Raw genomic sequence first — 16,648 nt, 5'->3', positions numbered from 1 at the left:
ACAATGACTCTACTTTATTTACAAAATGCAACCCAGGACCTGTGATTGTTCTTGCTGGGGGGGGAGACAGTCTGCTCTGCATCGACGCACCATGAAAGCACCCAAAACTCACCAACACACCCTCAAGCACCAATCGGTGCACAGTCATCACTGTTCATGAATAAAATAAACCGACAACCCCTAACCCTGCAGGTGGTCTCTTGCTCTTCGGTTCCCTCTGCTGGCTATTACTCTCTTCCTGATGTCATCTTCTTTGCTGGCGGCCTATTTGCACTATTAAAATGCGCCCAACGTGTCCATGTTTATTTATTTATGGCCCACAGGGCCGACTAGTGTGGTTCACCTGTGGGGCATCGGTGCCCTGTGGCCAAGGTCCGCCAGCAAGATTTCGGGCCTTCATGGCCGGTTCCAGCAGAGGGGCCATGCCCCAACCCATGGGGTCCATAAGTGGTGCTCAGCCACAGACATGTGGTCCATAATGTGGTGCATCGATGCAGACAGCTGGTTCTGGGAGTTCCGGGCGCACAATGGTGGACTCACGCACGCTCCCCTCGGCGCCCAGTGGCGCACAGGTCCTCATGTGGGAGACAAAAGGGGGGAAAGACAGATGAGCGAGGGGTAAGGTCACAAGGGTACACATCAAACAAGGCAATGCAAGGCGAAATGCGTACGGAGAGCGAAGTGAGAAAAGCTCGTCCCTTCCGTACGTCACCCCCCCTGTCACCTACTCTACCCTTGCCCTTACCCCATATTTACAAAAATCTACACATTTACAAATTTGTCACTACTGTCACGTCTTCCCCATATTTCCCCTTTACCAAATTCGTCTCCACAATCCCTCTATCCAAAATTTGCCATCACCCAATTCATCATCAATCCTCATAAGGAGGAAGAGATGGAACAACAAAGCACAATGTCACACCCACGTCATGATGCGTCTCACAATCCAAAACATTTGCATCATAAAAATAATAAAAACAACCTGGCATGGTGTGGAGGTACGTCATCCCAGGTGAGTGGATGCAGATGGTGTGAGGAGACTTCAATCCTAACTATCCTCTAAATGACTTTAACACACTTTACACTACCTGGGGTCTTTCCCTGCCAAACCATTGGCAATCTTACTCTATGTGGTTTTAAAAACCAATTCCCATTGACCAAACTGTGGTGCTTCATCAATTTGGGGTCTCACTCCGCCGATTCATCTCCCGGTGCCCTTGCACAATTTCTGGGCTGGGTCGTGCAGCTCTCCCAGCAGGTCTACCCACCTGCACACCTCCATCATTATAGTTGCCTCCGAGCTTACCTGCTCCTTACCTAACCTATCTAACTGGGGAAGGCCCCTCCTGGCTCTGTCACCCCTTGGTGCCCTCTGGCACTGGGCTACCCGGGACCGGGTCCGTCCTCCGGATCCTCGGGCCCCATCCACAACAACTCTACCGGCTCCCAGAGCCCACCTGCAGCCTCACCTGGCCGACATCCTCACAGTGGTGGAGTGCCCAAACCAACTACACACACTAACAGGCTACACGCCCAGCCATTTCCACAACACTAATGCACCCATCCAAATACCATTCTTTCACCCGTACCACAGATGCCAATATCCAACCACAATTTACCTATACCCTCTACCTAACACTTACACTACCCTCCCCGGGTATTCGTGATGGGGGTCCATCCTTCCCCCATTCACACCTTCGCACCATCCACTCCACTCCATAGATTCCACCATACTCACTCCACGACCATCCATTCCAATACTCCATATACTCCATACCATTTATTCCACACAACCATTCCCCATACACCTGTCGTTGCACACCTGTGCAATCACACCTGGTGCCACCTGCACCCTCCTTCCTTCCTGGACCATTTGGTCAACACAACACACATCACCATCACTCCCTCATACACTGCTCCATACACCTGTTCAGTTGCACACCTGTGCAATCACACCTTTTAACCACACTTTTCACAATACACTTCTGAATACACCTCCAACACTCACACGGCATCATCTAATGTACCTGTTGCCCTGCTAACTTTGTGCTCCCCGTCTTCCCTTTAAACTAAGCACATACCACGTCATTATCATCCACTCTAATCTACCTGCATCCCCACTACAGGTGTCATTGTCACTAACTAATCTTAACGTTACCTATTGTCATCTTCTGTAGATCCCTACCGTTATATCCTAACCCTCCCAGCCTAGTTTTCACTGCCATAAACCCCATAACTCTAGTGCTCCTTTGCCCCCGTTGTGAGAGATGGCAAAGTTGCCATCCCACCACATCGGGCATCTTCCACTACCAATTTTGCACACCAAATTCCAGCTAATCAAAAATTTGCCAATCACTACCCATCTGCCAATCCTTACTGCCAATCATTCTACCAATCATCAAATTTTGCTTTGCAATTTCGGGTCCAAAACACTATCCTCATCATCACAGTCTACTCACTAGTACCTCTCGGTGCGCCAATTCATCTCTAAAGCTCGGCTTCGTAAAGCCGAGCAATGAATGCGGGTTGCTTGGTGCCGGCGGCTGGATGCGTCCGACATTCGGTGCAGGGAAGGACGCTTACCCGGGCCGAGATCCCACGCACCACCTCGGCACAGAGCCGTCCAATGGCCCAATCTCGACCTGCCGGAACGCCTCAACAAAAGGGGGTCGCCATGACGACCCTTCCTATCGGCTGCCCGCTCCGCCTAGTGGAGCACGGACGCGGCCGTTCAAAGCGCGGCCCGGCGTGGATCTCGCACGGCGGTTCTTTCGAAACCGCCGTGGGTCGGATCCCCGCTGGTCCTCGCGGCACGCGAAGCTGCCCGGCGCGCACCGAGGGCCAGATTCGGCTATACGTCGCTCTAACCGCTAACCCGGTTACCGTCGATGCTTCACCTGCATGCTCACACGCATATGCTACCCCTTTCACCCTCACCGAGCTCGGTGCTCCAACGCCGCCCATACACCCCGCGTACTTCGCTATTGCACTCGGTCTTTCGCTCACAGACTTGGTCACACACCTGACCACCGCACACCTTTGCACACACTCGTCGTTCGCACACCTCACCAACACACCTCTTCGCGCCCCCTCCTCGGTCACCTCCTCTGTGACAATCACAGGTGTGCTCTCACTCGCACACCCAACCACGTGCCTCACTACCAATTCCAGCGTGCATTCCCATACACGCTCTACCATTCCAGGTGTGCATCCTGCCATTCCAGGTGTACATCCTCTCTCACCTGCCACAACCAACTCACGCTCCGTGTCACTCTTACTACTCTTACCTCCACACTCGGTCACGCATTCACCCTCACTCTCGCCAGCACACTCTTTCCTTATGCCCCCGTCCGTTACACACCTTTCTCGTGCATCCTCTTGCGCACACTCTCCCGTTACTTCCTCCGTAACACTCCCCACTACGCGCTTCCATGTGCTCCCTCGCACACGCGCTACGACCAACTCACTCTCGACAGCACACTCACTCCTCGGCGCGCACTTTTTCCTTACACACCCCAGAGTCGGACATTCTCGCACACCTCCTCCTTCGCACACCGTACCTGTCGCACACTTCACCAACGGCCTCTCACGAACACCCGGATCCAAATCAACCCCCAAGCCGACTGAAGCTCCCCTCACATCATATGCATTTCCGAATATATCGCCACTCACCTTGGCACCTCGTCTCCGCACCTCCTTCGCCACCTGCAAACTCTTTATTTGGTTAGCGAGCACATCATCACGATTTGAGCACCGACCTTGCACATATTCCATCACCTCTCTTAGTTTCCGTCCGTTGCTTCTTAATTTCACTCACCCCCTCTTCCACCTTCTCTAACTTTTGCTTCACCTCTTTTATTTCCCGGTGCGTCTCCTCAATTTCGTACTCTAACGCTACCTTGACCGTCTCTATGTGCGTCCTCACCTCCCGGTCCTTTGTCTCCATTACTTCTGTCACCTCGTCCAAACCTCGTTGTCAGTCCCTCACGTACCATCTGACATTGCCTCTTCGTCGCTATCAAGTCGTCCTTGATGTCTCTTTGTGTCGCTTTTAACCCTCCTAGTACCGCAGTATTCCTTTGTGCCTGCTCCGCTAACTCCGTCTGTCCCACCGTCAGCTGTTCCACCTCCTCCGTCAGGTCCTCTATGCCCCCTTGTAACTTTGCCGTCCCATTTCTCACCTCTTTCTCCATACGCTTTTCACCTCGCTTTACCTCCTCGCATACCCCCGAGACCTCGCTTACACCTCGTCGTATATCCTCCTCCATCTCCTCCATCTCCTCCATCTCCTCCATCTCCTCAATCTCCTCCATCTCCTTCGTAGATGCCACCCTCATCTGTCCCAATTCATCCCTCTGAGCATCCAATTTACTTTCTAACCCGATTTTCACCTCCTCTATCTGGTTCCCCATCCGTTTGATTTCCCGGGCGGATTGCTCCCCTACTTCCCGCAATTTGCCTTCCATCCAATCTTCTAGCCCCCTTAACCCATTTTTCACCCCCTCTATCTGATTCTCCTGGGCAGCCATTCTATTTTCCACCCCCGTTAACCCATGTTTCACCCCTTCTATCCCATTGTCTAACTCCTCAAATTTCTTGTCTAACCCCTTAATTTGGGCATTGGTACCCCTTACTTCGTCCCTCATTGCCCCCATCATTCTGTTTTCCTTTTTTTTTTATCAGTCCTCGCTTCGTCCCTCATTGCTCCAATTTGGTCTCCCAGCCCCCTGTTCTCTTCCATGAGGGCCCGCATTTGCAGCATGAATAGACCCCAATCCATCGGCGGCGCTGCTACGGTCACGGGCGCGGTCGCCATAGCCATGTGCGAGGCGCCATTTTGCGCGCCCGTAACCTCGTGCGCGAGAGCGCCATTTTGCGCGCCTGAAACCTCCTCAACCACCTCCTCATTGCCCTCCTCCACATACATTTCCCCGAGGTCCTGGGTCGATTCTACCCCGTCTATCTCTCCCACCGGCATCCCGTCGCCTTGACCATCCAGGGCGCGATTTCAAACTTCAGGTTTTTCTTTAAAACAAAACAAATTTCGGCAGCTCGTAATTTTGAGCGCGTTAAGCGTGCTTCGGGTCCGACCCCGCTCCCGACACCAATTGTTACTGCCAATAACACAATTGGTGTTCCAAAATTTGGGCTAAATAAATTTAGTCCCAGGTTCGAATCCCAACTCCTGACTACCATTTGTTACGGACCGCGGATAAGATGTGTTTGCCGAGCGGATGGCACCGCGGCCGAACAGTTGCCCCGACTAACCCGATTCCCGAACGTTGGCCGGATCGCGCCACAGATATTCAATATGGAAAAGACAAAAGCGACACGGATGTGAAGAAGAAGAAGAAAACAAAAAGGTTGGAAATACTACTAAATTTATTCTTACTATTTACACGCTCAAAGTAACCAAGGAAGAAGGAAAGATAAGAAAATAATTTACAGAAGAGTTCAGAGACACAGTGCAATGCTAGCTTACCTACAGTCTTAATTAACCCAGGGACAAGACACACAGAACAAACTCACGTACACAAAAGGATGGAAAGGCAGGAGGTGGATGGCTGGATGGAGAGGAAGGTCCAACGGATACTGCAGCACGATCGGCGCATTTAGCAGCCGCCGTTCCTTCGCGGCCCTGCTCAAAACTGCCGTCCAGGCCCCAAGCTGCTGTTGTTGCTGCTGTGGCTGCGTGGACGTCGCGTGCTCTTTTCAGGACTCGTCTCTCGTCTTGTCAAAGCTCATCTGCTTCTGTAAAAGCTCATCTGGTCCAACCACTTCTGTAAAAGCTCATCTGGTCCAACCACTCAACTCAACAACAACCTTGCTTGGTCCAACCACACAACTCAACCACTCTTGCTTGGTCCAACCACACAACTCAACCACTCAACTCCTTGCTTCTTGCGCGCGTGCTTTTATAGCGCCTCAGGCAATCAAGCCGCCGGCCTTCAGGACACGCCCATCGGTCAGATCGCCTCGGCCCTGATTGGTCGGCACGGCCCTCTGGCTCCGCCCTTGATGACGATGGGCGGGCACGCCCTTCTTCCCCGAGCTGAGCACATGCTTAATGGCGGCTTTGGGGCGAAATCAGCAACCCACCGCTGTAACAAACCTGGCAAACTGCCCAGTGCGGTTGGCAATGGAGACTTGGAGGGGATGTAGCTGGAAATGGAGATTTTGGGAATGGGAATGAAAGGGAATCTATCTTGTTTCACTTGGTGCAATGGAGTGTCATCTTAATGGAAGACAAGGCCTTACCCTAATGCACATAATAAAGATATAACTATCAACAAAGGGGGAAAGCTATGATTGGCTGACGTGATTGTTTATGACCTAATTATGGGACGCCTTTTGACCTTTATACATAACTGGAGTAAGGAGGGTCCAGAATAAAGCACTAATAATAAAAAACACAATAAAAAAAACACAATCCTCATATCCACAACAATATTGTTCTTGTGCTGTTATTCTTGTGTGACCTTAATACAATACTTGTTTTTTGATAACAATTGGTGTGGTTTCACCATTGGTCATTGACACACAGAGTAACACATCTTTCTGCCGTGACTCCTTTCGGGGCACAGAGGTACACCGTGACCGGGGTTTGGGGAGGAGCACGTAACAACATCATAAACCATACAATTCCTATGACGGTACCACCAATATGTTCCTTCAGCAATAACTCACAGTGCTCCAACGTGAGTGAACTGTAACATTCCCCAAAGTTCGTGCAGAACGACGGCAGCGCGACGTACAGAGCGATGAGCAGAGCGACGATTGTCACGACACAAGGCCAAAGTCGATCCCCGCTCTGGCGATCAACACAAAAAGGTCGTACTGGGACCTGAACCCAGGTCGGTCGACAGTCAAAGCAGCTGGAGAGCCGCATGGCGAGAGGTCGGGCCGAAGTTGGTCCGGTAATGATTCACCCAAAATGTGAGTGGAAAGTCACACCTTCCGTTCACCCGACGATTAAGCCGACATGAACAATCGGCGGTTCCCACGCTGAGGTCGCTCTGGGAAAACCCACGTCACACACGTGGAACAGGGCGAATGGCTTGGGCGAGGTGAAATGGTGGACCGGCCGATAATGGAGGCGTCAACTTGCTCTCCAACGATGATTCACTCTCAGAACCAAAACCCGTCACGCAGGTTTAATTGCAACTGCAATAACGACACTGTCACGGGAATCCCTTTCCCGGGGAAACAAACATTCGCTTGCGACCAATGTCCAAAAGGTCCGCTCGCCACCACAAAGCAGAGAAGCCCTCCTTCTCCGATGTCTCTCTCGATTCCCATCACACCCGCCTCTTTTTTTTCTTCTTCCGGTTTCTTCTTCACCCATTTCATTTTTCTTCTGAAACACTATTTTTTTACCTTTGACAACAGTTATCTGGATTTCACACCAAAACTGTAACAATAATAGTACCTGAAACTAAAAATGCTTCAAGTAGATGAAAACCACAAAGACGGAAGTGACAAACCCGTAAATATTGTTATGTCTGGGGGGTAGAGCGAAATCTAGAGCTAGGTAGATCTGTATAGGTAGGTATTCGACTGTCGCGGTAAGGAATCTACCTGTAATAAGTTCTTCATGTTTAGGCGTTTGTCGGGATAAGGTGTATAATTGTGGGTCTACCTGGAGATTCGAGTGTTAAGTAGTAAGGGATTAAAGATAACGCCCCTGTGAGTCTCACCTAGTGGTCAAACCTTTGTCCATTATGGCACTGCAAACCACCTAAACACTTAGTTAGGTCCCTAGCGCAACATTAAATAATTCCTCCCCTTCGACATGACTTTGGGAGAAAACGGACAGGAAACCAGGCCAAAAACACCGCCACAATCGGCGACCACCGTTTACACCTCCGCAAGGCCTACGAACTTGGTATAGCACATGCTATGACCGGTGACGACGAATGGGGGGGTGGGGGCGGTTGGACCCCTGCAGTGGGCGTGCTCCTGGACGAGTCAGCGAATTGTGGGAGGCTCTGATTGGCTGAGGAGTGCCCCAATGTGACGTCATCGGCCAGGGATATTATCGAGGGCAGGACGCCATTCTCAGAGTTGGCTGCCAGCAGTCCCAGTGTGAGTTGAGAGCAGAGCAGTTCGGAGGCGTGCTGAACCGAGTGCAGGCGAGACCAGTCCCAGAGCGAGTTGGAAGGACGAGGCGTGCAGTCGCACCTGCGCTCTCTCTCCCCCTTTTCACCATTCCTCTTGGTTTTGGAGTTTGTGCTCGCGTTGGAAGTCGTCGAAGCGTGGTGCTTTTGGTGCATGGTGCTCGGCCTTGTAGGACTTGGAGCGAGGGACCTCGTGGTGTGCGATCGGGCCGAAAGGAGCGGTGTTGGACGGCGGGCACAAAGACGACGAAAGACCAGATAAGCCTGCATCCGCGTACATTTTGAACCACGTGACGTGTTCTTTTCGTAATTCATCTCCCTCGTTTTGTGTTTGCTGTCAGTCGTGTGGGGACGTCCCGATCTAGGATATTAGATTTACCGGCGCATGCTTTTTCACTGTCTTTGCTTTTATTTAATAAATCCTTATATTATTTTCTGTATATATCTGAACGCAGTTTCCTGGGTGTTTGATTTTAATAGGTAAGGCCACGGAGCTTTCGCTGTCCCGCCATTCCGCGCGTTTGTGCTTGATTGTTGATTGGAATCCGCTATTGAGTTTTCGCCTCGGGAGTTTAAAGCCTCGTCATCGGCATCCGCAACTTTGATGTTAATCGGAGTTGCGTGACATTTGGTGTCAGGAGTGTAGGATTTGAACCTGTCGGACAATTTTTTTTGTCCGCGGCGAGACATCGACACGGTCGGGCGTATATTCTGCCCGACGTTCGGACGTAAAATTTTTATAGCCGAGGCGGAGAAATTTGTATAGTTGATTGGACATACGGAACGCGATATTGCGTCTTCGACAAATTTAAATTGTGTTTTTCTGGAATTAAAATAAATACGCGCGCGTGAAACAATCTTCGGGAAGGCGGATGTCGGAGATTGCCGAAATGGAGGTACGCAGCGAGGCTTCCGTCAGCGTAGGGAGTGAGCCGGAAATAGAGGGAGTAGAGGTGAGCCTTGGAACCTCCCCCGTCCCGAGCACCAACTTATCCCCCTCCCCTACCAGGGAGCTGGGAACAAGTGGGACGGCCCCGATACCCGAGCAGCGATGGGATCGACTCTTTAGAGTGTTGGAGAAGCACAGTAAGCAAATTCGGGGAATGAATGACAAAATTGATGGGCTGGAAAATAAAATGAGTCATGATATGGGAGAAATGAAAAGTGGGTTGGAAAATAAAATGGAGGGAATGAGTAAGGAGATGGGAGAAATGAAAAACAAAATGGTGTCCCAGGGGAATGAATGTAGGGAAGGAATGAAGGAAGTGAGTGACCAAATTAATGAATTAAAAGGGGAAATGAATGCTCAGAACGAGCAATTGGAGAACAAAATTAATGCCCAAACCAAAAACATGGAGGGGCAAATGGATAGATTAAAGCATGGATTGAAAGAACCGATCGAAGGCATGGACAACAAAATTGAGGGATTGGAGGGAAAAGTGAATGAATGAACGAATGAATGAACAAATGAAGGAGAGGAATTAAAAATTGGAAGGAAAAATTGGGGAAATGGCACAACAGCTGGGGAAACGAATTGATGGCATAGAAGGGAGTGTGCAAAACCAAATTACGGGCAGACTGGGGGAATTGGAGGAGAAAGTAGAACAAGAAGGGGGGAGATGGAAAAAAACCATAGGGGTGGCAAGTGAATCGATACGGACAGAATTAATGTCAAAAATAGAGGAGGGCGTGACCCAGGCTGTCCGAAAGGGGGAAGCGTTGGAGGGTCGAATTGATAAAGCAAATGGGGAGATGGAAGGCTATCGGGGCTGGGTGGATGCCAGAATGCGACAGCAGAGTGAGGAATGGGGACTGCTCAAACAACAGGGGGGCAAATTGGCCGAGGAGGTGAAAGGGTTGGAAACCCACATAAAAGAGCAGGAGCAAGGGTTAATTGAGAAAGGCCTGTGGGGGCCGCAAATGGATAATGAAAGGGTGAGTGATTTGATGCAGGAGCAACTGGAGACCTGGGACAATACCATCAAGGAGGAGGTTGTTCGTGTTCAAGAGAGCCTGAGGGAAGAGGTGAGTAGGTCGGTTAAACATCTTCAGGATCAGATTAAGGTGACCCAGGAGACCCTCACCACGAGCCACATTTGGACACCAGAGGCTCCGAAACGGAATACCCAGTTGGGGGGGGGGTGTTTTGGCCCCGGACTGGATTTGGACAGAGAGGAATCGGGGAATAGAGTCTCTGGAAAAACAATCCCCCTCGTACATTTTGACGGATCAGGGAGCATCGAGGCTTTCCTGACACAATTTGAGTGCGTGTCTCAGCTCAATGGTTGGGGAGAGCGGGAGCGCATGGGGAATCTGGTGGCGACACTGCGGTGGTCAGCCGCAGACGTGTTAAACGTAGTCCCAGAGGGAATGTTGACCAGCAAGGCCATCTGTGAGGCCTTGAATCACAGGTACGGGACAGGCGCAAGGTGCGACCTGGTCAGGGCACAGCTGCTGCATCGCAGGCAAAAGCCGAACGAGACGTTGCAGGAGCTGGCCCAGGATATATACCAATCTGTGAGGATAGCATACAGGGACCTACCAGCACAGGCGTGGGACAAGCTGGCGATAGAAAAATTTATGGCGGCTCTTCCTGATCCCGAGGTCCGGACGTTGGTGGAGTTACAGGACCCACCCACGGTGCACCGGGCGGCGGAATGCGCGGCGAGACTGACCTTTTTGAGAAGGTCGAACCGCGCATCGGAGAGGGCACCTGTGACGGTACGGCAGGCCGAGGTGCGGGATCAGGAAAAGCCAGAGGATGACATAGGACGAATGTTAAGGGGAATCAGCTGCCAGCTGACAAATTTGACCGGGGGCAAATTTGCAGGGAGCGAGTCACGGCAGTTTGGTCCAGGTTTGCCATCGGGGTGGCCTGATCTTTATCGGGCTGGGCCGGGAGAAAGGGGTGCTCCGCCTGGCTACCGGAGGGGTCCGTTCTTGGAGACTTGTTTTAGATGTGGGAGAAGAGGGCACAGTCAGAGGAATTGTCGGCAACCATATGGGCCCCCACCTCCTGACAGGCTTCGCAGCCCAGAAAGGAGGGGGCCCCCAGTAGGTCCACAGGCGCCAGACAGTGGACCACTACCTCCGCCTGGGCCGATAGCAATAGAGTGTGCGGGAAACGAGAACGAGCCGAGCATACGGGGCTCCTTTGGTGAAATGGAGAAGCGCCCTCCTTTGGTGAAAGTAGTGAATTGCGGACAAATTGGCATGGGTAATCTAAGGGTTAGATGCAAAATTGAGGGAGAATTTTGTGAGGGGTGGTGGACACTGCACAGTGGCACCATTATTGATCCAGGTGTGTTTAGACCAGAGTGTTGGAGGCTGGGTGCGCGTGCTTTTTCACTGTGTTTGCTTTTATTTAATAAATCCTTATATTATTTTCTGTATATATCTGGACGCAGTTTCCTGGGTGTTTGATTTTAATAGGTAAGGCCGCGGAGCTTTTGCTGTCCCGCCATTCCGCGCGTTTGTGCTTGATTGTTGATTGGAATCCGCTATTGAGTTTTTGCCTCGGGAGTTTAAAGCATCGTCATCAGCATCCGCAACTTTGATGTTAATCGGAGTTGCGCGACAATATATATATTGTCGTGTGCCTGCCCTTTGGTGAACACCGCAGGGCGACACGGATGACCAAACGAGCTTTAACTTCGAGGCGTTCAATTAAATGGTGGACCTTCGTTGTACGCGCTGGGAGCAAGTGGGGGAGAAGCCGTGAGCGCTTACCTGCACGGATCCACCCGACGTCTTCGACCATGCAATAATCAACTCAAACCCGACACAATTAAAATGTACAAAAATAACGGCTTTATTAAAGGAAATGCCCGTAACAAAGAATGCACGACAAGACTAAATTCCTAATTGGAGCTCCCCCATACAGACCCGAATACAGACACGGATGACCACAACATAGTCATCACAACATGCATTTTAAGGCCATTTTCCCTGCTAGAGCATGGGTTAGCCTTGTGGTCCCCATGACAATCTTCTCCATTTTGCTCTATTTTCTGCATCTCTCCTTGTTAACCCCCTTTCCCGCATTTCTTCTTCCACCATCTTTAGCCAAGTCTTTCTCGGTCTTCCCCGTCCTCTACTTCCTTCTACATTCATTTCCATCACTCTTCTCAACCAGTCACTTTCATCCTTCCTCAACACATGACCAAACCATCTCAACCTGTTCCTCTTCACAGCATCAATCACAGGCTCTATTCCCATCATCTTTCACAATTCATCATTTGTCTTCCTCTCTCAACGATACTCCGCACATCCACCGAACCCGAATACAGACAAAGGGAAATATAACTGTGAAAATAAATGTGTGATTGGTGGCACTTAGCTCTAATCGGCTCTTGAACCTCGTCGGGAATCGTCCCGGGGCCCGCATCCTTGCACACAAAAATCGCAGGCTGCACTCCGGTGGGCGCGAACTAGGCCTCACCATGCGATCCGCTCACTCGTGGCTTCGTGTGCGAAGCGAACAGGCCCTGGCATGCAGGTCGCTCTCCCAGCCGCGCTTGTCCTCACGATCTTGTTCACCAACACCAAAGCCAGACGATGCGAGCCAGCCACGAGAAGACGAAGAAGAGCTATGTCGGGATGCGACCATTCATCATCAAAGCCAGGACTCAAGAGGATGAAGAAGAGGAGAGCGGAAATCAAGAGGAGAGAATGAAGCCAAGAGCGAAAAATGTCAGGGAGACAACCGCTCGCCACCAAACCCAGAACATGCGAGGAAGTCATGGGGAAGAGAAAATTGTGGTGTATCAGGCAATGCCCCTCGCTCAAGAGGTTGAAAATGTCGGCTAGAACGCTCCTTTATAGTCAAGGCTCTGACGTCATCCTACAACATCTCCACCAATCAATCCCGTCCCTTCTTACCAGTCTTTTGTGCCAATCGATTCCGGACCAATCACTGTCCTTCTGGGTGTGGCCTCATGGCCCTGCCTGTGCCTGTGTGCTCACCGAGTCGGTGTTATCCGCGGTAGTGCTCAATGTCCTGCTTCCGATTGGTTTTTATTTAGTGTCATAAATGGGCGATTTCCTACTATGTGTGTGTGCTCCTGGTGTCATAAGGAACAGAGGAAAAATAACAGAGGCCATTACATACAGGGGATTTACCATTGATCCCTAGCTAATTAACACATCCCACCCCTCTCATGGGGACAAAGATACGCTCTTCCACGACATACAGTCTACCGGATCCCTACTTGCAATACATGGGGGTTTCTTCTTCACGATAGTCGGAGCACACGACCTATGCAATTCTACCTGGATTAAAGTATTGTCCAACCCCCACAAATGTAACGATATATATATGTATATATATATATATATATATATATATATATATATATATATATATATATGTATATATATATATGTATATGTATATATATATATGTATATATATATATATATATATATATATATATATATATATATATGTATATATATATATGTATATATATATATGTATATATATATATGTATATATATATATGTATATATATATATGTATATATATATATGTATATATATATATGTATATATATATATATATATATATGTATATATATATATGTATATATATATATGTATATATATATATGTATATATATATATGTATATATATATATATGTATATATATATATATGTATATATATATATATATATATATGTATATATATATATGTATATATATATATATATATATGTATATATATATATGTATATATATATATATATATGTATATGTATATATATATATGTATATATATGTATATATATATATATATATGTATATGTATATATATATATATATATGTATATGTATATATATATATATATATATATATATATGTATATGTATATATATATATATATATATATATATATATATATATATATATATATATATATACATACACACATACACACACATTACACACACACGAGCTTGGCTCGGCTCGCAACGCGTCGTTGCAGAGGAGCGGGCTTGTTTTAGCTGAGGATAATGACTACCTGAGTTGCTGTGTTGTCATAATTACACAAGGATAATACGAACAATTATTTCACACAAATTTATTTGTAGTGTTTGTGATATTACATTTTTATAAGCTATTTAGGTTGAAAAATTACAAAGAAATTCAATAAACAATCCCTCAGCACATGCATACATACATACATACATACATACATACATACATACATACGGGAGGGGTAGGTGTAGACGAAGTTTGGTACGGATTTTCACAAAAGTTTGAGGGAGTAGTTCAGTGACAACACAATACAGACACTGCACAGACACTGCACAGACACTGCACAGACACTGCACAGACACTGCACAGACACTGCACAGACACTGCACAGACACTGCACAGACACTGCACAGACACTGCACAGACGAACACACATATATGTATGGATATATGGATATATATATATATATATATATATATAATATATATATATATTATTATATATATATATATGTTGTGATGTTTGTTGGGGTAGATGAAGGAATCCCAGAGTAAAGGTAGGACTGTATAATTATAGCATGGACCGTGGATGTGTAGGAGAAATCTTGATGTGCTTAATTAGGGAGACTGTAGCTTAAGATTGTTATGTGTACACCACACCGGGGGTGGTGTTGTGCTAATTAGTGAGGGACTAAGTTTAGTTTTCCAAAGTATGTGATTTTCCCTCTGTCGTTAGGGACTAAGTTTAGTTTCCAGCTCCGACTCCTCGCACTCTGGTTTACAGAACGGGCGACAGGGAGATCCGAAGACCGCGGCACGTCGAGGTTCGCGTGCCCGCCCTGGTTGGTCTTCAGGGTGCTGGTTGGTATCGCGAGCAGGGCGTGCCGATTCTTACTCGCTTTCCTCTCCAGAGCTCACTCTCTCCTCCTCAACTGAACTCTTACGCACTTCCACTCTGCTGCTTCTCCTCCACTGGGCTCAACTCCACTCTCGGTGGACTGCTCTTCCTCCACTGAGCTCTGAACTCAACTGGTGGACTGCTCTTCCTCCACTGAACTTTCAACAACAACCACCGGTGGACTTCTTACGCACTTCTCTCTCCGACGCATCTGCCGCGAAAAGGCTTCACGTGCGCTTTTATATCGCCTGGGGCGATCAAGCCGCCGGCCTCCAGGACACGCCTACCGGGCCGCTCACTGCAGTGCCGGTTGGCTGGCACGGGCTCTTTTTCTCCACCCCTGATGACGATGGGCGTCCACGCCCTTCTTCTCCGAGTTTACCTCGTGGCTAATGGAGTCTTGCGGCGAAAACCACAACCCCAAAGCAGCAGCGGCGAATGCAGTTGGCAATAGCTGACAAAAGGGGAATTGGAAGGGAATCTACTTCATTTGAATTCGGTGCAATGCAGTGTTAACTAGTGGGAACAGAGCCTTAACCTACATAGAATAAGGAGATAACTGTATAGAAGGATATATGATTGGCTACGTGATTGTATATGGCATAACTACGGGAACGACCTTTGACCTTTATACACAACAAATGGAGGAAGGAGGGTGATATTTTACAACAATTAAACACTTCTCATTTCCATAACAATATGTGTTGTGTTGTGCTGTAGCTGTTTTTTTACATTTTATCGTCAATAGCTGCTTTTTCATGAGCCTCAATTCCTGTATTTACAAAAGTAATTGAAAGCCCCTATATGTGCAAAGTATTTGGCCATTATCATGAAGCTTTTTCACCACAGGCATTGTCCAAAATGGTTATTATATTTTTTCAACCTATTGATATTGTGGTTGTACCAGTTTTTGCAGCAGTATCAACATTACCAGGCATGGTTGAACGTGCTGCAGCTGCAGTCTGAGAGACCATGTGCAGAGCTGGGGTGTCTGGTCACCTTCATAGCACAGGTAAGTGGTGAGCAATCTGTTTAGTGCATAAGATGGTGCATTGATGTTTATTGGTGTCATTTTAGTACACTCTTTTAGTACGCCGTAGAGTACAAGGGGAGGGTGAGGGCCAGGTATGAGCAACTTGGCGAAGAAGCGGAGGTTTGGAGAAGGAACTGTGGAAGAAGTATGTAGAGGTGTTTAGGGGAGTTGCAGAAATGTTGTGTTGAAGGACGTCAGGAAAGGGTGCATCGTCGAGAGATAGAAACCAGGTATGGTGGACGGAGGAAGTAGTGAAGGCAGTTGGTAAAAATAGAGGTTTGGAAGAGGATAGAAAAGATCAAGGATAGAGGGAGGCAGCCAGATGCAGGGTTGTTGCACCTGTATGGGCAGAAGACGAAAGCAGCAAGGAGAGCTTTAGATAAGGTGAGGGATGATATGGAAGAGGATGGTGGGAGGATTGTTATCTATAAATTGGCTCGTGACAGGGATGAGGAAAGCAAGGACGTCAAGGGGGGCAGTGATTAAGGATGGTGGCAGGAGGCTAGTGACAGAGGAGCACAGTATTGAAGGTGTGGGAAGGATATGTCAAAGAGCTGTTGAACCAGGAAGGAAGCAACGGCAAGCTGGGGCTACCGAGTTATGTGAAGTTGGTGGAGA

The 16,648-nt window shown here is 48.4% G+C and overlaps 1 protein-coding gene across 1 annotated transcript in view; it reads left to right on the top strand.

The window, feature by feature from the left end:
* LOC137427217 (protein SDA1 homolog) overlaps positions 1-16,648 on the top strand; it is a gene marked incomplete in the record, with an annotated part of 71,926 nt that overhangs the window by 13,829 nt on the left and 41,449 nt on the right. Inside the window, 1 exon segment of the mRNA XM_078775709.1 lies at positions 15,905-16,009. Coding sequence (XP_078631835.1) covers positions 15,905-16,009 — 105 coding nt within the window.

The sequence above is a fragment of the Myxine glutinosa genome, chromosome 1 (assembly GCF_964187855.1).
Source record: "Myxine glutinosa chromosome 1, kmMyxGlut1.1, whole genome shotgun sequence".
In the NCBI taxonomy this organism is placed as follows: Eukaryota; Metazoa; Chordata; class Myxini; order Myxiniformes; family Myxinidae; genus Myxine; species Myxine glutinosa.
Note: the sequence above shows the minus strand (reverse complement) of the source record. Positions and strands in the feature narration are given on the sequence as shown.